Below are 24,323 nucleotides of genomic sequence, written 5' to 3'. Positions count from 1 at the left end.
TTCTGTCTCAGTGTAACTCAACTCAGAGCTCGGGGTTAAACCTGCTTCGTGAAACGGACCCCAGGTCAATAACTGCAGGTAAAATGACATCCTGACTAATAGTCTGGGGTTTCTGCAACTTTGCAACACGAAGTTCCACCAAGTAAGATGGACAGAGTGCCTGGTCTTGTTTCCTGCATGTTGACATAAGACACTGTGACGTCCTGAGGTCTTTAAGCCGTCTTCCAAAGTAATCGGCAGGTTTTTCTTTCAGAGAATGCCATTTCATATTGGATGGCTTCATGCTTTCACTTTCCTGCACCTCACTGCACAAAACACACTGAGGCTTTTGAACACCTTTGTCCTCAATGTAAGACAACCTAGACTTTATGTACTCACAGCCGTACTTGCTTTTCACCATGTTGCTTGTGACCAAATCCAAACATGCAGCTTCTTCTGCAGCAAAGGCCAGTGTCTCCACTGCTGATATTTACTGCCACCTACTGAGGAGGGTAACTACAACGTTCTCCGTTGTATTCAATTTCTTTCTTTTATATTTATTGGGATTGGGGTAAAGACCCACGACCCACTGGAAATGACCTCTGCGACCCACCAGTGGAGAACCAGTGCTCTAATGTAAGCTTTGAATGCCTCCTACCTGGTAGCTACAGAGGTTTGATCCATATTTAATGGAAAGAAAACATCTATATATTCAACTATAAATTGGCTGAAATCATTTAAAAGGTTCTTTATTTAATGGTGAATCACAGCAGTCTAGATCCAGTGATATTGGGAGGAACCTGTCCGGTTTGAAGCGGTCCTTACAGTTCCAGAACAGGTTGAATTGTTGATGAACTTCATCCCAATGCAGAAACATGTTGAAGTCAGCCACGTAGTCAGGGCTAAGAGCCGAGAGAAAGATTCAATTACTTTTCCCAGGGTTTGAATGAGGCCTGAAATGAAAACCTGTTGGGACTCGAGCTCCTTCAGAGTCTCCATTAGCAGTGAAAAGTCATTTTTCAGGGCAATTGTTGTTGCTGTTTTAACCATGCAGCACAAAGTACACCACAGCTCCATAAGCCTGCTCACTACCATCTGAAAATGTGACTACCAATGGTCCACCAAGGTGGAGTCAGTGCTCTGGTGAGCTTGACTTTGCCAAGCTGGAAATACTGTTCAAATAACGTGATTGCATCTTCCCTGAGGCCAGGTGAGAGTGCCGTCTCCCAGGTGTGTGTAGGGATTTCTTACCTCATAAGGATCACTGGGACCCATTTATGTTGTGTTGTATCTATAATGATTAATAATTATCAAAGATATAGTTATTAATTATGTTATGAAATTGAATCTGATCTGTATCAGAACCTCGGAGCTCCACCTGTCTTAACAGGAAATGATAGCCAATTCAGTTATAGCAGTCTCATAAGATTCCTGATTAACTAAACAGTTAATCAGGAATTGTAAGTAATAGTTAAATTAATTACAATTACCAGAATTGACAATGAAGCTTGAAGGATTTTCAAGTTCTTGACACAGAAGAGGTCAACATTTCATTCACCTTTGTGCTCATTAATAAAACAGCAAGTATGATTCCAAAAATGATATTTATTTACAATGAAAACAAATAAACACAGATTCTAACTACCTATATACAGCTTTGTGTGTGTAGGTCTGTGTGTGAGAGAGAGAGAGAGAGAGAGAGAGAGAGATAGAGAGAGAGGTGGAGGGAGTGTGTGTGAGACGTGTGAGGCAACTACAAAACAAGATGGCGGATCACAAGAAACTCCATTCACATGGAGGTTTTCAGAGAGCAGGAAGTCTGTCCTGAGTCTCCACCATGTGCTGGAGAACAATGGAACATGGAAGCTAGTCTTTAGCGTCTGCTTCCTGTGTGTCTCTGCTAAAGGACCATTTCTAGAATGAGTTGATGTGAATGAGACTTGTTTTGTAGAACGTCAGGAGTCGTCAGATGGTGTTCAGTTACTGTGTGATGTTGTCTTTGATGTGATATGTGTAGGATTGTGAGTTAACTAGTTAGTAAAGCAAAGATTAGCATGCAGACCCTGTGTCTGTGGCAGAGCTAACGTTGGTTTACAGGTTGATCACTGCTCCTAATATCATTATCTATAGAACTCAATCACTGTAACAGAATCAACACATCTTCATAAAGTTAAACAGTTCTATCATAGCATCAGGTTTAACTAATCTCAGGTAAAGCCCAGTTGTTGTTCCCACTTCCTTGAAGGAGTTCAGTTGTTGTCCTGCTGGAGGGAAGCTGGTGTCTTCTCCTGTAGTTAGCACCTCCGGCTAACTGTGGTTGCTGGTTCTGCAGGCTGAGGAGAAGAAGATGAAGTTGATGTTTCAGGAGTCCTTCTGTGCAGCTCCTGGTTGTTCCTTTTGTCCAGACTGAGGAGCTGGTCACTCAGGTCTGTGATGGTTTTCCTGCTGGTTGAGGAAAACACAAAGAAGTTCTGTGAGGCGTCGTTTCCCTGGTCCGTCCTGGAGGAACTGGTTGGTTTTCCTGGTTGATGGGAGATCAGACTCTGGGTGCTGGTCTCTGGCTCAAGCGAACCCTCGTGGTCCGATCAGCATAGGAGTTGAAGAGTGAAGGCCTCTGCTGTTAGCTGTATGCTAACGCTGGGTGGGCTGAGCTGCTGGGACACAGCTCCTCCCGGGTGTTCACTGGAGAAGAGTCGGGGCAAGACTCTTTGCAAGACTCACTGCAAGACTGCTTTTAGGAGTCTCTTCCAAAGGCTTTTGGTTGAAGGTTTGTGGATTCCAAGGTGTCAAATCCTGAGAACGTCACCAAATCATTGACTGGCTGAGTGCATGGGGGCAGTGTCTTTTGAGCAGAAAGCGGGGGAGGATTTGCATGGGACTGCTGTGGCAAAAGGTCCCCCCCACTGGATGTGACGGTCAATCACATTCCTGGGTCCGAATTCATATGTCATGACTGTGTATCATGACAAATGAAAATTGTCTTTCCCTAGAAATGAACAAACTTTCTGTGGTCTTGTGAGATCCCAACATGTGTTTTACAGTCCCGCCTGACTTCTTCACCAGAGAATGCTCTTCACACTAGGATAGCTCCCTTCTGCTTCACGGGTGTTACTTGGCCAAGTGGATCATACAGCCCGGAGATGTGGCTAAGGAGTGTTGGGGGATTTGGAGTTTGAGCCCTAATTTGCTCTTGTGGAACATTTTCTCCAAGGCAAATCCTTTTTCTTTCTCTTTGAGAAATTGATGGCACTCATGACAAGGAGTTAATCCTCTTTCACAATGTAGCCCAGGCCAAAGCTCTGTTGTCTTCATCACGTCCTTGGTTTGGCAAGACCACGGTGTGTCCTCCCACTTTGCCCTGAAAAAAACCCAAGGTTTGAGCTCAAACTCCACATTTGCGGTGATGTCTTGCTTAAGGTCATGGTGAGACGTAAGAATGTTGTCCTGTTCCAAAACTCATCATTCCCCTTTCAAGTGACTGAAAAAGGGTTAGTTGCACTTGTAGTCACTTGCAGTTTCATGCATTTCCACCTGAGCAATGCGCCCTTGTTCACTCGTGTGATTGCATATTCCTCCAGCTCTTCATCTTCTGAGTCACTCCACAGGAATCTATGGAAATGCATGTCTCTTACCTCCAGCCAAACTGAGTTGTACATCTTTTTTATATCTCCCAGCGCAGCATGAACTCCCGTCCTTAATCTGAGACGGACAGCAGGGATCTGTTTGAGGACATCTGGCCCTTTCATTAATAGGTCAGTCAGGCTTACACCTCTATATGTTCAACACGAGTCTGACGGGAGTTGTTCAGAGTGTGGCTTTGGAGCGATGAGATGACTCCCATACCATACTGGTCCATTCCATCTCACCATCGAGTCTCTTGTTAATTTGATGGCAGCTTTCTTTGAACCATGTTGTGTGTTTGAGCAGCATATGTGACCTTCTACTGAGGTTCTTTACCCAGTTGATGTCTGTTCTGAAGAATGTAGATTCAACCATCTTCCTGTTGTTTGGCAATGAGGCTGGGGTCCTCTATTCATGGATATCTGGCTTGCCAGTGTGGTTCCTTCACATGGCCATCTTCCATAATGTAGGTGAGGCCCTCTTTTACCACCTCAAGTTCTTTTTCCTCAATGAGGGTCATTACTTTGCCACCTGGCTGACAGTTCCCACAGCGACACCCCCCACACTTCTGCTCACATGCCATGCCAATACTATCCCATCACCACCGCACAAGGAAGTCCTTTTAGGTGACTGCAGTGCCAGACCAATGAGAGTGGACAGACTCTTTTCCATCTGGTCGATGTCGTTTTGGGGTTTCAGCTGTGAGTTCCTCATACTGTACTGCAGCTGCTCTCATTTATCTTGCAAAGTGTGTCTTGGACATGTGGGCTGACACAGTAAGTTCCTCAAAGCGTTCAGGATGTGCTCCTCCCCCATCCCACAGCACCAGGTCTCCAACAGCTCTGATCTTCTGTGGTATCAGTTGACCCTCTTAAGGCTTACTTCTTTGGGTCTCATCAGCTCAGCGAGTTGTACTTCAGAAAAAAAATGTCTGGAGCTGTTTTAGCAGCACATGCTTGTGTTCATCTGAAATACTGTCGAGTCCATAACAAACCAATTGCTGAGGTTTAAAGGTGCCTCTGGGGGTCTTTACTCAGACTTTCAGGAGGTACTGTCTTGTTTCCACACAAACTTTCATTCCACCAACTTCATGGATGACAAGTGGCATCATTACAGTTCTGAGTTTAAGCTTGCTTGCAGCCCTGTGGGTTATATCATTTGTGTCAGAGGCCAAATTATTTATTGTCCCAATTTTTTGTCCAGCATTAGCTATGACCTCGAGAAGCATCATTATCACTGGTAGTTCTTTCAGTCCATTCTCTACTAAGAAGCTTGGTTGGTCTTTTACAGCACTGAAGACTCTGGATGTGCGACAGGAAAACATGTCTCTGCAGTGTTTGTGCCAATCCAGGCGAGAGTTTCTTGAGGAACTGGATTCCACTCAATGACCACAGAGTTTTTCCTTTTTATGTCTCTGTTTATTTATTGGACAGAGGCAGATCAGGTAGCCTCAGTAGAAAGCCTTTTAACAAAGAAATCATGTCACTGTACATGTCTTCACACATTTGCAACTTATTTCACAATGAAATTCGTTTTTGTTTAGCAATCCAAACTCATATGTAAATAAATCACTGGAAATATAGTTCATCAACACAAGAGCATTTAAAATAATTAAGTTGAAATTAAGTAACTATTTTAGTGTTTGACTCCAACAAAAATGTATTCTCATCGTCACTGAATGGTATTTTAATCAACACAAATTCAAACCCTTTTAATTAAAATGATGTAAAATTATTAAATGTCCTCCACTGTAAATCATAATACATGAATGACCACATTTTGTTTTCAGCAGAGACTTTAAATGCAACTAAATGAACTAAAAGTCACCAATTAACTGCTGAAATCATAATCAGCAAGCTCAAAGGAAGACATCACAGTTAATCAACACAAAGCTGCCCAGCAGAGAGCCTTTGGGTACGTCCGAAATGTACCTCCAAACTCCTCATCTCTCCACGTTCACTGAAGCCCGGAAGTGATTTGTGTAGCGGTCAAACACTGACGCTTCCTTGGTGAGGTGAGGTGAGGTCATGCTGCCCCACAATTCCTTGAGGCAACAACATTAAAGGGACATTGGAGCGTTCAGGGAAAAGGAGCAGATCATGTAAGTTATCACAGAATAAACTGCTGGAACAACTTGAACTCATCTAAAACCCAAATGTGATTTTTTTAGTCCATTTTCAGAAACGTGTATTTCTTTCTCTGCCACAGCAGACGTCACTAACTTGTAACACCACCGCATTATTATGATGTCACTAAGTGAAAGTGCGGACTGACTGCCACTTTAACGTGATCACCTTTCCTTAACTCCTTTAGGAAGTCTCCTAACACCTTTCCTTTACTCCTTTAAGAAGTCTCTTAACACCTTTCCTCAACTCCTTTAAGAAGTCTCCTAACACCTTTCCTCAACTCCTTTAAGAAGTCTCTTAACACCTTTCCTTTACTCCTTTAAGAAGTCTCTTAACACCTTTCCTCAACTCCTTTAAGAAGTCTCCTAACACCTTTCCTTTACTCCTTTAAGAAGTCTCTTAACACCTTTCCTCAACTCCTTTAAGAAGTCTCCTAACACCTTTCCTTTACTCCTTTAAGAAGTCTCTTAACACCTTTCCTCAACTCCTTTAAGAAGTCTCCTAACACCTTTCCTTTACTCCTTTAAGAAGTCTCTTAACACCTTTCCTCAACTCCTTTAAGAAGTCTCCTAACACCTTTCCTTTACTCCTTTAAGAAGTCTCTTAACACCTTTCCTCAACTCCTTTAAGAAATCTCCTAACACCTTTCCTTTACTCCTTTAAGAAGTCTCTTAACACCTTTCCTCAACTCCTTTAAGAAGTCTCCTAACACCTTTCCTTTACTCCTTTAAGAAGTCTCTTAACACCTTTCCTCAACTCCTTTAAGAAGTCTCCTAACACCTTTCCTTTACTCCTTTAAGAAGTCTCTTAACACCTTTCCTCAACTCCTTTAAGAAGTCTCCTAACACCTTTCCTTTACTCCTTTAAGAAGTCTCTTAACACCTTTCCTCAACTCCTTTAAGAAGTCTCCTAACACCTTTCCTTTACTCCTTTAAGAAGTCTCTTAACACCTTTCCTCAACTCCTTTAAGAAGTCTCCTAACACCTTTCCTTTACTCCTTTAAGAAGTCTCTTAACACCTTTCCTCAACTCCTTTAGGAAGTCTCCTAACACCTTTCCTTTACTCCTTTAAGAAGTCTCTTAACACCTTTCCTCAACTCCTTTAAGAAGTCTCTTAACACCTTTCCTCAACTCCTTTAGGACGTCTCCTAACACCTTTCCTTTACTCCTTTAAGAAGTCTCTTAACACCTTTCCTCAACTCCTTTAAGAAGTCTCCTAACACCTTTCCTTTACTCCTTTAAGAAGTCTCTTAACACCTTTCCTCAACTCCTTTAAGAAGTCTCCTAACACCTTTCCTTAACTCCTTTTTGAAGTCTCCTAACACTTTTCCTTAACTCTGTGACATCATCCACAGGGTTCAGTGAAAGCCGGTTGATAAGGAGATAGGAAGGACATTTGGGATGTACCCTTTGTTTTCTGCCTTACTGGCAGGTTTCCTGGTTCTGTGGAGAAGCTTTCTGTCTCTCTGCACAGGCTCACTACCAAGCAGAGCTGTGGTTTGTCACTTTCTGCCCACCTGGCCAGCTGCTAAGAGTTGCTGTGTGCGTCTCCCCCCAGCCCTGCAGCTCAGCTCCTCCTTCACCACAACGATGTTATAACTGAACTCCGGGGCAGTTTTGACTTGACAGTCACTAACACATGCACACACACAGAGGCAGAGGTGAAGCCAAACAGCCTGTGGGCTGTAACAGTCACCAATATTACTTTTTTATTTGTTTGAAAGGTTGAGGTGGAAATAAACTGCGCGCGGGGGGGGGGTTCACTGATCTAACAGATCATCACGCTGACAGCGGTCAGTTGACAGATGATCCAGCTTCAGGGCAGATGTGACTGTCCACACAGTCCATGTTAAGTTGTTGTGACCCGAGTTGTAGCCCCGCCCTTCTGATAGTGATGTATCAGGACCCCGATGCCTCATCATTGTCAGTAACTCTAAAGTGAGTAAAGGGACTGCTATAAATCTCCGTTAGGTTTCCCACATTAGCTGTTGCTAGCAGTAACAATGGACGCTAATGGGGGGGGGGGGGTGGGTTATAGGGGCTCCTGGGGGTTGGAGGGTGGCTGTCCTCCAGCCAGGCCCGGCTGGGCCTTCGCTCTTCCTGGTCTGGGGGGGTATGGTCCGGGGCTCGGCGGCTGGGGCCTTCTCTGTCCCACTGGGTTGGGGTGGTGGTGGGGGGGCTGGCCCCCGGGCGTGTGGCGAGCTTCGCTGCCGGGATCGGGGGGGCTCCCTACCCGCGTGGCCTGGGGGTCCTGCTCCGGCCAGTCCTGGCTTGGTGGCTCGGGTCGGGCCTGGGGCTCTGCCTCCTTTGTCCTTCTCTTGTGGGCCCCTCTGGCCTGGGGGGGGGGGGGGGGGGGGGGGGGGGGGGTCTTCTCTGAATTCTCCACCTGGTCCCTTCCAGGTTGGGGCGTGGCTCTCCGGGGTGGTTTGTTGGGGCCTCCCCAGGTCTTGGGGGCCGCGGGGTGCCGGAGTGGCGGTGTCTGGCCCTGGTGGCCTCGGGCTCCAGGGTGGTGCTGCAGGCCCCCCACAACAGTTCCAATCACACCCAGTGGACAAACCACACACACACACACACACACACACACACACACACACACACACACACACACACACACACACACACACACACACACACACACACACACACACACACACGCACACACACACACACACACACACACACGCGCATGCACGCTCGATGAGATTTGCTGCTGATTTTTCTTGTTTTCTGCTATTGTTCTTTCAATTATCAAAATCATGTTTTTGTTTTTGTTTTTTTTGCCTTCCTGCTAATTTATACTCTTGCTAGAAAATCATGTTGCTGTCTTGATAGCGCTGTTCAGGCTGGTTTAATCTCATAGCAGTTGGACATATCGGAAAATATTTGGATCAGTGTGATAACTGTAAATAATATATGTAGCACTAACAAGGGTTAGTGTTCTCCACCCACCCCCTACCCCCCCTCTCTCTCTCTCTCTCTCTCTCTCTCTCTCTCCTCTCAATCTTCTCTCTCTTTAAGCGTTCCCTCCCTCCATCATGTATGTCAGCCTTGCCAACGTCTAGTACAGGCAGCAACATGAGGAGACTCTTAGTCTCTTCCTGTTGCAAGACAAAAACTGTTCTGACATCAGAAGCTCTCAATCACATCATATTGTCTCCCAAGCTGCTGAACAGGACAAGGGCGAAAAAAACAACAACAATAAAACAACAGACGCTAAAGGGATTTGGTCACCAGTTGAAATGTTCACCCTGTGTCTCCCCACCATGGTCTGGAGACTGGGACAGGAGAGACGAACTCCTGGAATTTCACCATAAAAACTGTCCAACAGAAATAAAGTACCAACGTGATATGAAATGAGCCCTGCAGGGTCTGGAGGACCGAGTTGTATCCCAGCTGCAACCCATCTCTCCTTCTCTCTGGATCGGCAGGGAAACCATCCATTGAGAGGTCTGGACGGGTTCCTGCATGTTAATACAGGTTCATATTACACCAAGCCCAACAACCTTTGTTTTTCATCCCATTCCTTCATTATCCAACAGTTTTTCTGTGTCATTAACGATGCGTTTACACATAACGACAAGTCACAAAATGCACAAATCACAATTTGTGACTGAGGATTAGGAATTTGACCTAAATGATAGAATTCAGGGCAGAGACACAGTCGAGAACTGTTGCCATGCAATTAATAGCATGAAACTATGGTGTAAGTCATTGCTCTTTACTACTTATTAGCCAATAATATTGCTGCTATGCGCCATTGCCCATTGTCACTTTCTGTCATTAGTCTGTCACAAATGTCAATCAGGGGAATTTGGTATATACAGCAGTGGATTTTGCTATGAGGGATGTAGACGACCACTCAGGGCTCATTCTGTAAAGCGGTGCACCAGAGGAAGAGACAATTACCGTCTGTGATGCATCTGGTGGAGGAATGGGTGTTCGCCCAGGGCATAAAACAAGCCAGGTCTGCGACTGGGTATATGTATATATATATATATATATATATATATGGCTCCACACACCCCCTAGTCATTCTACTGTCAGCTACTGAACAGTTCCACAACGGGCCACGACGCTCCAGTATGGAAGATGCTGTGGAGACACCCAAACTGAGAGATCCCCTGATGTGATGCTACCCTGTCACGTACCCATCAAGAATAAATTAAGAATCCTGTCACCAGTGGTGGCTGGTCAATAGAGGGCGCTAGGCACCACCCTCCATAGGATCAAGGATTTTTTTTCTTAGACAAAATATATGAATATACTGTAATTCTGTAAAAATATGTTTATGGAAACAAACTAAAAAAGGCCCTGGACTATGTGCTTCATTTTCTACAAATAATCTACAAATGAAAAGAGAATTTTTAAAAATGTCTGTCTGTGGTAGTGTGTGTGTGTGTGTGTGTGTGTGTGTGTGTGTGTGTGTGTGTGTGTGTGTGTGTGTGTGTGTGTGTGTGTGTGTGTGTGTGTGTGTGTGTGTGTGTGTGTGTGTGTGTGTGTGTGTGTGTGTGTGTGTGTGTGTGTGCGTGTGTGTGTGTGTGTGTGTGTGGACAGACCAGAGTGACTGACATGAAATTAAACAAATCACAGTTGTTTCATGTCAGAAACTTGGGGCCTTTTTTTAATTTATTTTTTTTAAATCACCAGTCCTGCTCTGTGATTGGCTTGAAGCCACCTGTTTCTGTGAGATGTTGAGATTAAGAAAACAAGTGGTGAGTCGCTGTTTATTAACTCTGTCACTTCTCTTCTAATTCACGGTTTGATTATTAATTCTGTCACTTCTCTTCTAATTCACTGTTTGATTATTAACTCTCACTTCTCTTCTAATTCTTTACTAACATTGCATGTTGCTGTATTGCTTTGCGAACATTGCACATTGCTGTGGTGCTTTGATAACATCCACATTGCTGCATTGCTTTGCTAACATCCATGTTGCTGTGTTGCTTTGCTAACATCCTCGTGGCTGTGTTGCTTTGCTAACATCCTCGTGGCTGTGTTGCTTTGCTAACATCCTCGTGGCTGTGTTGCTTTGCTAACATCCTCGTGGCTGTGTTGCTTTGCTAACATCCTCGTGGCTGTGTTGCTTTGCTAACATCCTCGTGGCTGTGTTGCTTTGCAGTGTTTTGAGTGTGAAATCAGTCCAAGCAGCAACATGTTGCCATGAACAGTAGGACAGCACAGTGCTACTACGCTAGCATGCTAAGCTGGCTGCAAACTGTGGAATGGATTTCCTGACTCATTCCTCCACGTCTCATTGAGACCCGGCTCCCTTCAGAAAACCCAGTCCACAGTTTGCAGCCAGTGAGCAGAGCAGCGGCAGGGAAACACTGTGGAGTCATTTCAGCAACATCAAAGCGGACGGGGCTTCATGGATCAGAAATCTCTGCAGGTTGGATCGGAAATTTCCGATTCGTGAATTACGTGGATATTGGAACCCGATACTGCATGAGATTGGCCCCATGCCTACCTCCGGCCCAATCACAGTGGAGGACTCCTTGTCCACAGCCATCCTCCCATCTTGAAAGTGGACTCAAGCTTCCAGCTTCCATGTTTACACAACAAAAGCTATTGTCTACTATTCTGTAGTACCTCTCTTTGCTGTTTCAGCGTTGTGTAATTAGCAGACAGTCCCTGCACTCTGATCACACAGCCGGCTGCTCACTCAGAACAGAGTTATTGCTGCTGCTCCAAACACAACTAATTTGGGCAAAAAAGAGCTTGTAGCATATTGTGTAGCTCACAGCGATGGGAAAGAGGCATCGTTTGTGTGTCGGTGACATTTTGTTAAAAAGTTATTGATGCTGGAGCTTTACTGAACGAGTTGTTATCATGTGTAAAGCCGCGGTTCTACCATACTTTCTGTGCCGGAGCGTCGCCAGGCGTACAGTGGTACAGAAACAACCCGCGACCACCGGCTACAATTTTCCACTAACTCTCCATTGAGATACTTCGCACAGAGGAACAGGTTTGTGAGGAGGAGCAACGATGTCGCCGTCTGCTGATTGGTTGTGACGATTGCCACTCCAGACTTGCCCACAATATTGAATTATTTAATTATTGTCAGTAAACCCTCTGTTGTTGTTTAAATACTCACTGGTTGATTTGTTAACTGGTTTATTGAAATGCAGTGTTGGGAACATTACATTAATAAAGTAATTACTTATAGTTACTCACTACTTGTTCCAAAAAGTAATTGAGTTAGTAATTTAATTACTCTATGTTGGGATTTCACAGGACCACAGAAAGTTTGTTCATTTCTGGGGAGAGACAATATTCATTTGTCATGATACAGTCATGACATATGAATTCTGACCCAGGAATGTGATTGTCTTTCACACCGAGTGCGGGGGGAACCTTTTGCAGGACCTTCCTCCCCCCCTTTCTGCTCACAAGACTCTTCCCCCCCCCAGGCATTCAGCCAGTCACTGATTGGTTGAAGCTCCCAGGTTTTGACACCTCCGAATTCACACGTGGAACAAAAGGCTGCGAAGCCAGTCTCCTCTCTCTCTTGCAAGACTGAACCCCGAGTAGGTGAGTTGCTGAAGAGCAGCTCAACTCACCCAGCGTTAGCATACAGCTAACACCAGAGGCCTGAAACCAGGGGCCTTCACTCCTCTGCTGACCCACCACGAGGGTCAGACCTTCCCCTGATCCAGAGACCAGCACCCAGAGTCTGATCTCCCATCAACCAGGGAAACCAACCAGTTCCTCCAGGACGGACCAGGGAAATGACGCCTCACAGAACTTCTTTGTGTTTTCCTGAACAAGCAGGAAAACCATCACAGACCTGAGTGACCAGCTCCTCAGTCTGGACAAAAGGAACAACCAGGAGCTGCAAAGAAGGACTCCTGAAACATCAACTTCATCTTCTTCTCCTCAGCCTGCAGAACCAGCAACCACAGTTAGCAGGAGGTGCTAACTACAGGAGAAGACACCAGCTTCCCTCCAGCAGGACAACAACTGAACTCCTTCAAGGAAGTGGGAACAACTGGGCTTTACCTGAGATTAGTTAAACCTGATGCTATGATAGAACTGTTTAACTTTATGAAGATGTGTTGGTTCTGTTACAATGATTGAGTTCTATAGATTATGATAGGAGCAGTGATCAACCTGTAAACCAACGTTAGCTCTGCCACAGACACAGGGTCTGCATGCTAATCTTTGCTTTACTAACTAGTTAACTCACAATCCTACACATATCACATCAAAGACAACATCACACAGTAACTGAACACCATCTGACGACTCCTGACGTTTTACAAAACAAGTCTCATTCACATCAAGTCATTCTAGAAATGGTCCTTTAGCAGAGACACACAGGAAGCAGACGCTAAAGACTAGCTTCCATGTTCCATTGTTCTCCAGCACATGGTGGAGACCCAGGACAGACTTCCTGCTCTCTGATAACCTCCATGTGAATGTAGTTTTGTAGTTCCATCACACGTCTCACACACACTCCCTCCACTGCTCTCTCTCTTTCTCTCTCTCCACACACACACACGCACACACACACACACACACACACACACACACACACACACACACACACACACACACACACACACACACACACACACACACACACACACACACGAAGCTGTATATAGGTAGTTAGAATCTGTGTTTTATTTGTTTTCATTGTAAATAAATATAATGTTTGGAATCACACTTGCTGTTTTATTAATGAGCACAAAGGTGAATGAAATGTCGACTCTTCTGTGTCAAGAACTCCAAAATCCTTCAAGCTTTACTGTTAATTCTGGTAATTGTAATTAATTTGACTATTAATTAAAATTCCTGATTAACTGTTTAGTATATCTTATGAGACTGATAGAACTGAATTAGCTATCATTTCCTGTTAAGACAGGTGGAGCTAAATTTCAATAACATTATTAATAACTATCTTTGATAGTTATTAATCATTATCGATAGCCAACCGCAACATAAATAGTGATCCTTATGAGGTAAGAACATCTATAATAAAAGTAACTCATTACCAAGGAAAGTAGCTATTTGCGTTACTGTTATAAAAAAGTTGCTATATGTCAAAGAATTCGTATTTTTTTAGCAGTTTTCACAAGTCAGTTGAAATGAGTAGCACAGACAGGTGCTTGTTGTTGTACATAACCTTTAATATTTTTTGCACATCAATAAGAGCTTTATCCTGCACTTCGAGTATTATCTTGAAAAGAAGTAAACAGTGTGTTTTACTCTATATCAAATTAAATCAAACTCTCACAACCTGAGACAACTGGTCAAGTAAACAAGCTGTACCTCCAAGTATTTTGTTTGTCTTATTGTTAATTAAATAAAGCACACTCCCAAGCTCAGAAAACTGGTCTGGTAGACATTCTGTACTTCAAGTATTTTCTTCAAAAGTGAACAGATAAATAATATAAAGTGTGACAAACCCACGTAGCCTAACCATCCTATTTTTCAAACCACTGGTTGTATCTAAGAAGCAGCAGCATTTCAAACCTCTTGTCTGTCAGTCTGTTCCTCTTTGGGGTGAAGAGCAGCTTTCCCAGGCTAAACAGTCTCTCTACGGAGGCACTGGATGGAGTGGCTGCATTGTATTTGAGTGACATTTTCTTTAATAGTGGGAATCGGTTCAGGTTGTCCATCCCTTGTGCTCTTGTGCTCAAGTCAGTGACTTGGCTTTCCACAGAAACAGAGGTGTCTTCCTCATCCTCAAAGGAAAATAATCCCTCCTCTTTGGCTGAGCTGGGGCTGAGGTTGTGTGTTGGTGAAATGCCTGAAATCACACACACACGCACGCACGCACGCACGCACGCACGCACACACACACACACACACACACACACACACACACACACACACACACACACACACACACACACACACACACACACACACACACAGTAATTGTGAGTAATATGAGAAGGAATGAACATTTCATTTTATTTTGATTTCATTATTAATAATTAATTAATAAATCATTATTGTGTAATAAATAAATTATTACTTAATTTAATAATTAACACATTGTCCATGTATTCAATGTATTTGAAAGAAATACTAGCTCATACCTTGACAACAGCCTCTGGAAGGTCACCAAGGACTTGGAGATCAATGTCTCCAGTGTGGGTAGGAAGGTGCCATAATTACAGTTTTCTTCGCATTGAAGAAAGCCAAGTGGCTTCATCACTGTGCAGTGTTCTCTGAGGAACTGGTACTCCCGATCTGTGATGGCCTTCAAGCCAAAATTGTAGGAAATGGTGTTCAGCTGGGCGATTGGGAATTCACAGGAACGGGCAATGGCATCATGAAAGAAGTTGCATCTGGTTCTACATGGGTCAAGGAGTTTCCTTTCAAGGACTTCATCCACGATCTCTGCAGGCACTCTGGAACAGTAGCTGTGATTTTGTTAGAAATACCAAAGGATAAATGGATATTGTCCAGTTCTGGAGCAATGCTGTCATATGTATGACGGCCATTGAAACATCTGCAGGCCAATGCTGCTGTCTTTTGCTTCATGCTGTATGGATCTAACCATTGGGCGGTCACACCGAGGTAACTGCGGTTGTGCGCAGTCCCAATATCTGCAGTTGTAGACAAAATTCCAACTCTTCAAAATTCTTTTAAAGCTCTGTGTTCATTTTGGAGTACTCAGCATCTATGTACGTATTTTGCAAATGTCTTTGTGCATGGCGTACAGGCCCCGGCTTTCTTTGGTATTTTAGCAGTAATGGCTCGAAATGAAACATCCTCCACCGTCGATAATGGCAACATTATTTTAACCGCATACCTGCCTATCATACGGTTGACTTCAGCCTGCGTCATCATCATAGGTTTTTGTTGTGAAGCAGAAAGATCTTGCTTTTGCTGCTTGAGCGACTTTGCTCTGTGTTCTTGTGGATGACGCATTCTCAACTGTGGTTCAGGTATCGGTGTTTTTGTCAACGAGCTTTGTAGACGCGTGTGTCGTTGTGAGGTGTCTCATCAAATTTGAGTTGCTTACCATGGATGTCGACAATGTCTTCGCTCCTGGACATAATGTACACTTCACATGCATGTTCTTGCCTTTGAGCACAATGAATTTAAAGTAGTGCTTGTATCGCAACCTTGAAAATGCTCTCATCTCTGCTGCTCTCATAGTGCTTGTGCGTGTGCTCAGCTGGCACGTGTGTAAAAACACTGGCTCTGATTGGCTACCATGAAACAAGACTCCGCCTGAGCCAATCGCTTACCTCGTTGTTAATCAACCTCCTCTCTACACTTCAACTTTTAAAATGAAGACAACATAGCTGTAGTTCCACTGCACGGTATGTGCCAGTACTGGATGGGACGGTCTGGTACAGTTTTTCATGACTCTCCACTGACAGAAATTGTGGATGATACAGAAAAAAACATAACTGATGGTTAGCATTTAGCCTTGGTCCCACTGCACAGTACATGCTGGAGTGGGGTGAACCGGGATGGTACATGACGGCAAAATACGCTCTGACCCTACGCTGCTGCATGGTACCACCAGTACAGTTCAAATGTAGGCATGCAAGGATGTAGCATCATCACGTAATAGTAGTCGCAAGGCCAACGCAAAAGTTTCGGCCGCAAATGAGAGGATTGAGGCCAATGAGATATTCAAATATTGCTGCTTGTCCAAAGTGATGATTGTCATTGACCAATCAGCAGACGGCTGCGCTGTCGCTCTTCCATATGAAACCTATCCCATAGTGCTAGCTACCTCAACGGAGGGCCGACAAAAAATCATAAAAACCCGTTATGGTTCTTTTGGTACCACAAACTTTATCAGTGGGGGGCACACAATAACCCATCCTACCCCAGCAGATACTGCGCAGTGGGACCGGGGCTTTTTTGGTAACCCCTCCGTTGAGTTAGCTATGCGTCAGTATGGAGCAGCCGCCTGCTTGATCAGTCAGTGACGATCGTCACTCTGGACAAGCAGCAATATTTTAGTAATTTATCAGCCATGAACCCTCAGTGCGTTGTTTACATAAGCCTCTTTGTGCTCACTGATTGTTTCGCCTACTCGGTTTATTGAAATGTGGCGCTACACTGCCCCCTGGTGTTCCAACGAGGTGCAGACGCTCCTCTCCATAACATGAGAGGAGGAGATTCAGTGAGAAAGTTTGAATGACAGGACGGAGGCTCACACCTGAGCAGCGCTGCAACAAATGTGTTCCACGCCGGGGTCATAATTACTGTCATGTAATGGCGTCACATACCTGTGGCATTACGCAGCATTCACAACCCCGCCTATATGCAACCATACTCTCTGTGGTGTGGCCGTGCAACAAAATTTGGTCTGGGTGCACTTTGCCTTACCGTACATTATGTTTCCACCGCACAAATAGTGCAGGGACGGAACGGAGCCTTAAGGAGCAGTAAGGTAAAGCGTAACTGGAGCCAACTCCGGTACCCATTTCCACTGCAGAAAGGAGCTTAAAAATTAGGCGGGGCTTAGAGCTCCGCAGATATGTGACGTTACAACAGTCGTCTCAGCCTGGCGGCAGATCTGGACCTTATCATACTTTGTTGTTGTTTACATCCTCCACTTTGCACTTGTTGTTTAGTTAACTTTTATTTTTTGCAGCCGCAGAGCTGCAGCTGCAACTTCCATGTTGATCCAGAGAGAGCGAACACTCCGGTGACTTGCCCCGCACCAGAGTGGGGCCCAGCTGGCCGCGGCACAGAGCCGTGCCGGTGAGCTGCACCGGGACACGGGTTGCCCTTAACTTTCTGCTCAAATGCTGGAACACAGAGGCTGCTCCAAGAGTCTGTTTGAATCGTGTATGCGGTCCGTCCCCACACCGCGTCTTTTTTTTTTTTTTAATTAAAATTACATATTTTTATATACAACACAGTCATTCCTAGGTGCTTTTAACAGAGAAAATAGAAAAGCCCAACATATCCATATGAGTAGGCAGGTTTATTTGCAACTGTGGAAAGGAACAACTCCCTCTAACAGGGAGAAACCTTTGCAGAAACCAGACTCAGAGGTGGCGGCATTCTGCGGACCGGTTGGGGTGAGAGAAGAGCGGAGAGGATTGGGAATATAGAGCAATAGATTGAGAGGATAGAGGAGAGGAGAGGAAAGACAGAGAGATAGACTGGGTGGGGAGATACATACAATACGCTTGTTACTGCTACATATATTTGTTTACAGTAATCACACTGATCCAAATATTTTCCAATATTTCTGTTATGAGATTAAACCAGCCTGAGCAGTACTATCTAGACAGTAACATTATTTTCTAGATTAAACCAGCCTGAGCAGCTCTATCATGACAGTAACATGATTTTATAGCAAGAGTATAAATTAGCAGGTAGGTAAAGAAAAACCCCCAAGAAACAAAAAGCAAAAACAACAATGATAACAAAAGCAAAACCAAAACGACACAAAACAAAGAACAAAAACATGATTTTGATAATTGAAAGGACAATAGCAGAAAATAAGAAAAATCAGGAGCAAATCTCATCGATGAAGAGTGGAGGTGTGTGTGTGTGTGTGTGTGTGTGTGTGGTTTGTACCCTGGGTGTGGTTGGAACTGTTGTGGGGGGGCCCGCAGTACCACCCTGGGGCCCGAGGCCACCAGGGCCGGATGCCTTCTGCATCGCATTTGAACAGAAACAGGCGCGATGCAAAGACAGACCTGGCATGACGCACCCCTGGCGTGGCGCAATGACACTATGCTGCAAACAGAAAGCGCCAACACTATGCAAAGTCCCGAGCCATGGTCTCCCCCTGCCTCACATCTGGTCTTTCACGACCAACATGAAAGTGGAGCAGCAAAGAAAAGAAAAGAAAGAAAAAAAATAACAACCAGTGCAAAGCTGACCACGCTAAACAGCAGAGGATTCATACAGCCGACATATTCAAATATTAAGGGAGTGTACGCAAGATGGCGGCGCCCTGTACGGCAGCGGCTGCTTCGGCTCCCGGTAACTTAGCCAATACATCGCAAAATTCAGTCTTTACAACATCTGCTGCTCGGCGTAACAGTGCAAAAACTGTATACGACCATCAAACCATGCTCAGTTTGAGAAAGAATAGACCGTTCAACAACGTTGATTTAGAGACGCGGACGACACTACAGTGCCTCGTTCTACTTTGGCAGCCGGACTCAGTGGACCCAGCGGAGTCCACCACCAGCACAAGCCGCACACGGAGACACTGGAGACACTGGAGACACTGGAGACACTGGAGACACTGGAGTCACCGGAGACGGTGCGGGAGAAAACCGAAGCGCGGATGTTGCGGTGGACTTACAGCTAAGCTAAAGGCTAATCCGTTCCGTTCGCTGCTCCCCTCCATCCTGCTCGCCAATGTACGTTCCCTGGAGAGCCAGCTGGACCACCTGAAGTTGGATCTCACCACCATAAGGGAAACCAGAAACTGCTGCATCCTCATTTTTACCGAGACGTGGCTAAACACATCCGTCCCTGATGCAGATATTAGCCTGGACGGGCTAACAACATTCAGAGCCGACCGAAGCCACGTTCTCACAGGTAAAACCCGAGGGGGTGGTGTCTGCATCTACACTAACAACAGCTGGTGTAACAACGCTACACAGCAACAATGTTGGTCTGGTCTTGACCGGTCTCCAGTCATTGCTCTGTGGACATTGAGTTCATGATTGTTAGATGCAGACCCTTCTACCTACCCCGTGAATTCACCGTCGTCAACATTGTTGCTGTGTACATTCCACCCAGCGCAAACACCTAGCAAGCGTGTACACTCTACAGTGCCATCAGTGACAGGCAAAAGATCCACCCGGAGGGCGTTTTCATCGTTACTGGGGATTTTAACCAGGCCAATATGAAGACGGTTCTCCCAAAGTTCCATCAACACGTGGATTTTGCTACAAGGGGGAAAAACATACTGGACCTGGTCTACACAAACATCAAGAGGGCATTCAGAGCAGCTCCGTGCCCACACCTTGGATCGTCAGACCATCTCTCTGTGATGCTAATTCCTGCTTACCAGCCGCTGCTCACCAGAGAGAAAGCTGCTGTGAAGAAGGTGAGAGTGTGGCCTGAAGGATCCATGTCCACACTACATGACTGTTTTGACTGCTCTCAATGGAAGATGTTCAGAGAGGCTGCAACATACAATCAACACACAGATGTGGGGGAGTACGCTTCATCTGTGATCGGCCACATGGGATGGTGCATGGGGAATTTTACATCCACAAAGACTATAGTCACATGGGCCAAGCAGAAACCCTGGATGACGATGGAGGTGCTCAGAACAGCGAGGGCCAATCTGAACCGGGCCATCAGGGCGGCCAAACGTGCCTACAGTCTGAAGATCCAAGGTTTCTTCGGTGACCCCGGTAACACCAAACAACTGTGGCACGGCATCAAAACCATCACTGAACACAAAGACACTCCCTCACCCTGCCAAGACGACATCAGCTTCCTCAACAAGCTCAACGACTTCTTTTGGAGATTTGAGGCTCTGAACAACACCACCGTGAGGAAGTCCACACCCCTCCCTGATGAACAGCCACTCAGGCTCGAAACCACTGCTGTGCGGAGAGCTCTGAGAAAGGTAAATCCACGGAAAGCCTCAGGCCCTGACGACATTCCAGGGCGGCTGATCAAGGAGTGCGCTGACCAACTGGCCCACGTGCTTCCAGACATGTTCAACCTGTCATTACACCAGGCCGTTGTCCCGCCGTGCTTCAAGTCTGCCACCATCGTCCCAGTGCCCAAGAAATCAACCATCACATGCCTTAACGACTTTCACCCCGTTGCACTAACATCGTCCATCATGAAGTGCTTCGAGCGGGTGGTTAAGGACCACATCACCTCCATACTGCCCCCATCATATGACCCGTTCCAGTTTGCGTACCAGCCAAACCGCTCCACTGAGGATGTCATCTCCACTGCTCTCCACCTCAGCCTGGAGCACCTGGAGGACAACAACACACACGTGCGGATGCTGTTCCTGGATTTCAGGTCCACTTTTAACACCATCATCCCCCAGGATCTGGTATGCAAATTGGGCCCTCTGGGCCTCAACACCCCCCTGTGTAACTGGCTGCTGGACTTCCTCACCGACAGAACCCAGTCTGTTCGTGTGGGCAACAACACCTCCAGTGTCGTCTCACTGAACACCGGCTCCCCACAGGGCTGTGTCCTGAGCCCTCTGCTGTTCACCCTGATGACCCACGACTGTCCCAGGCATCATTCCAACCACATCCTGAAGTATGCAGACGACACTACAGTTGTGGGCCTCATTCAGGACAACAGCGATCTGGCCTACAGAGAGGAGGTGCAACATCTGGTGGACTGGTGTAAGGTAAACAACCTGCTCCTGAATGTCGACAAGACAAAAGAGCTCATCATTGACTTCAGGAGATCCCGACCCAGTCACACACCACTCCTCCTCAACGACACAGCGGTTGAGGTCGTCAGCAGCACCAAGTTCCTGGGGGTGCACATCACAGATAAATGGTAAATGGTCTAGATTTATATAGCGCCTTCTAACCACACTGAGGTAGTCCCAAAGCGCTTTACATATCAGCTCATTCACCCATTCACGCTCACATTCACACACCAATGGGACAGAGCTGCCATGCAAGGTGCTAATGAACCACTGGGAGCAATTTAGGGTTCAGTGTCTTGCCCAAGGACACTTCGACACATAGACCGGTGTAGACTGGGATCGAACCTCCGACCTCTCACTCCGAAAGACGACCACTCTACCACCTGAGCCACGGTCGCCCGTGATGGTCGCCAGATGACCTCAGCTGGACACTTCACACCACGTCCCTGGTGAAGAAAGCCCAGCAGCGCCTGCACTTCCTTCGACGGATGAGAAGGGTGTCCCTCCCCCCTCCCATCCTCTCCACCTTCTACAGAGGAACCATGGAGAGCCTGCTGACCGTCAGCATCTCCATCTGGTCTGGGAACTGTAAGGCCTCAGACTGGAAGTGTCTGCAGCGTGTGGTGAGGACAGGGAGAAGATCATTGGGACCCCACTACCACCCATCAAGGACATTGCAGACACAGGCTGCCTCACCAGAGCTCACCGGATCCTTTCTGACCACCCCCACCCCCATCATGGACTGTTCGCCCTCCTGGCATCCGGCAAGAAGTTCCGAAGCCTCCGCTGCAGAACAAACAGACTGAAGAACAGCTTCTTTCCCGGCCATCAGGCTTCTAAATGTCAAAGAACATCATACTGTGCAATATCACACTGTGCAATTATTCAATTTTAATCTATCCCATTTCTCATCCTGCTCTTTTATTTATCGTTCATATGCACCTTATTTTAAATGTTTGACTGTTTGCACTACTTTTTAAAAATATATTTAAATACGTTTTTTTTTTTAATGCCTTTTTTACCGGTTGCTAAGCAACAACATTTTGTTGCCAGTTCCTCACTGTGTGATGTACTGTGCAATGACAATAAAGAAAGTCTAAGTCTAAGTCTAAGTCTAAATCACTGACCAATCAGCAGACGGCTCCTCAAACTCAGTCGTGTTCCATGGTCCCAGGTACCCTGACGGAGGGGTAGTGGAAAAGCGACCACCTTTGAAGCAGTTGTTTCTGGAAAATCACGAATTCTTGCGATGGAAACACGAACCATAACGGACTATATCTGTCCATTCCCGCACTTTTTGTGCGGTGGAAACGGGGCTGTACTGTACTCTACCTTACCGTACTCAACTAATCCCGGTAGCGTGCGGTGGTGTTTCAGTCAGGGCCAGAAGTAACAAACCCCCCCACCGCTCACCCCCTTTTACTTATGTCCTACAGCAAAAACAAGTCTGAATCCAATGTAAGGCCACTACTACGCATCAGTTCTTGATCCAAACCAACATGACAGCTGATCAACAACCACAACACATCAAGATACCACTGTGCAGCTTCGCCATCACATCATCTTCCAGTGTTTCCAACACTTTGCGGGGGGGGGGGGGGGGGGGGGGGTCGTGCACTACTGTCATGCATGAGTGCTTGTCTGTCTGTGTTCACAATTGTAAGAGAAACACCACTTTACAATTATAAAACAGCACCAAATGCTAACAGCAGCGCCAATCTAATCCAGAGAAAGTAAAAAAAAAAAAAAAAACAGCACTCACCATCACTTGTAGATTAAATACATCCTGCCTGAAAATGCTGCCCCAAGCCTTTGATGGTCTGAGTTAGCTCTTCCAGTTCTGGTGTCGGTCTTCTACTCACAATTGAAAAAGGCCCTGAAGCAGGTCTGCTATCGTATCATCGATGTTGCTGTTAAATTAGCCGCCATCACTCCAGAGTAGCAGATAATAACAGCGTCATCACCACCTGCCCATGGACCAATCAGACAAGCTCATTTCAATGACGACAGCAAGACCAGCACTAGAAACTCTGCTGGCCCTAAGACGGTCCGTCAATAACACATCAACATCTGATTGGCTGATGATCCTGTCACTCAACGTTTTAACCCAATAGCAGTGTCCAGCTTCCATCAGAGGGTAGCAATGAAGCTACTGCTAGCCCCAGCAGAGGAAAGGAGCTGTGATGTGTTTAGAGGACATAGGAAATTTGAGCTCCACAAAATATAACCAGTTGTCTTCTGGATAAAGTTGCTAAAGTCACTGATTGATTCCAGACACAGATTTCAGACTCACTTTTTAATTGTAAAAAAAAAATAGAATGGCCAGGGCCAGCAGTACAAGCAGTGCTAGCCCTGCTGGCCCTGACTGCACACCACTGACCATACCATACTCTACCATACCATACTGTCCAGGCACATCCTATGCCAAATGGTCTCATATGGCAAGAAGCTGAGTCACTGTGTCCATATACATGTAAGTAAAGTGTGTGTGTGTGTGTGTGTGTGTGTGTGTGTGTGTGTGTGTGTGTGTGTGTGTGTGTGTGTGTGTGTGTGTGTGTGTGTGTGTGTGTGTGTGTGTGTGTGTGTGTGTGTGTGTGTGTGTGTGTGTGTGTGTCCACAGGTGCGTGCCAGTGCCATAGCCCAGGATGCGGACCAGAACTATGACTATGCCAGCAACAGTGCTGTGCTGCATCTGGAGCCGGGAGACGAGGTCTACATTAAGTTAGATGGAGGAAAAGCTCATGGAGGAAACAACAACAAGTACAGCACCTTCTCCGGCTTCATCATCTATGCTGATTAAAACAACGCCACTGTCATCTCTACCTTGGAACCCAGATATTCAAGGCCTGTGATCAGGTTAAAAAAGCCCAAATACAATGGAAAGCTTAGATCTACACTATAGGGGAGAAACAATGAAGTCATTTGTATTATTATTATTATTATTATTATTATTATTATTATTATTATTATTATTATTATCTGCTGCCACTATAGTGTTCATTGTCAGTCACCTTTAAACTTAGTTGTACTGATAGAAGTGGAAAGGAGAAGGACAGATATAAGCTGCACTAAGCCGAGCACAGAGAGCAGAGAGCAGAACAGAACGAGATGTGTTGATGGTGTCAATCAGTCAAATGTTATTTTCTTCTCTTCTCCACTCACACTGTTCACAGCGGGCTTTCACTCTGAGGTTTTCTACATTATCTGCCTTGGCTTCCTATATTTCTAGAATGTCGAGTCGAATTCTATTCAGTAAACTGCGTTTTCATCTGGTGACTT

At 45.6% G+C, this 24,323-nt stretch overlaps 1 protein-coding gene across 1 annotated transcript in view; it reads left to right on the top strand.

Annotated features, from left to right (window-relative positions):
• Positions 1 to 23,844, top strand: part of c1ql3a (complement component 1, q subcomponent-like 3a) — a gene marked incomplete at its 3' end in the record, with an annotated part of 44,281 nt that extends 20,437 nt beyond the window's left edge. The window contains exon 2 of the mRNA XM_080514881.1: positions 23,665 to 23,844. Within this exon, the coding sequence (XP_080371007.1) occupies positions 23,665 to 23,844 (180 nt within the window). The remainder of the gene's footprint in view (positions 1 to 23,664) is intronic.
• Between the last annotated feature and the right edge of the window lie 479 nt (positions 23,845 to 24,323).

This window comes from Blennius ocellaris, assembly GCF_963422515.1.
Source record: "Blennius ocellaris genome assembly, chromosome: 19".
NCBI lineage: Eukaryota > Metazoa > Chordata > Actinopteri > Blenniiformes > Blenniidae > Blennius > Blennius ocellaris.
This window is presented reverse-complemented; position numbering and strand designations above follow the sequence as displayed.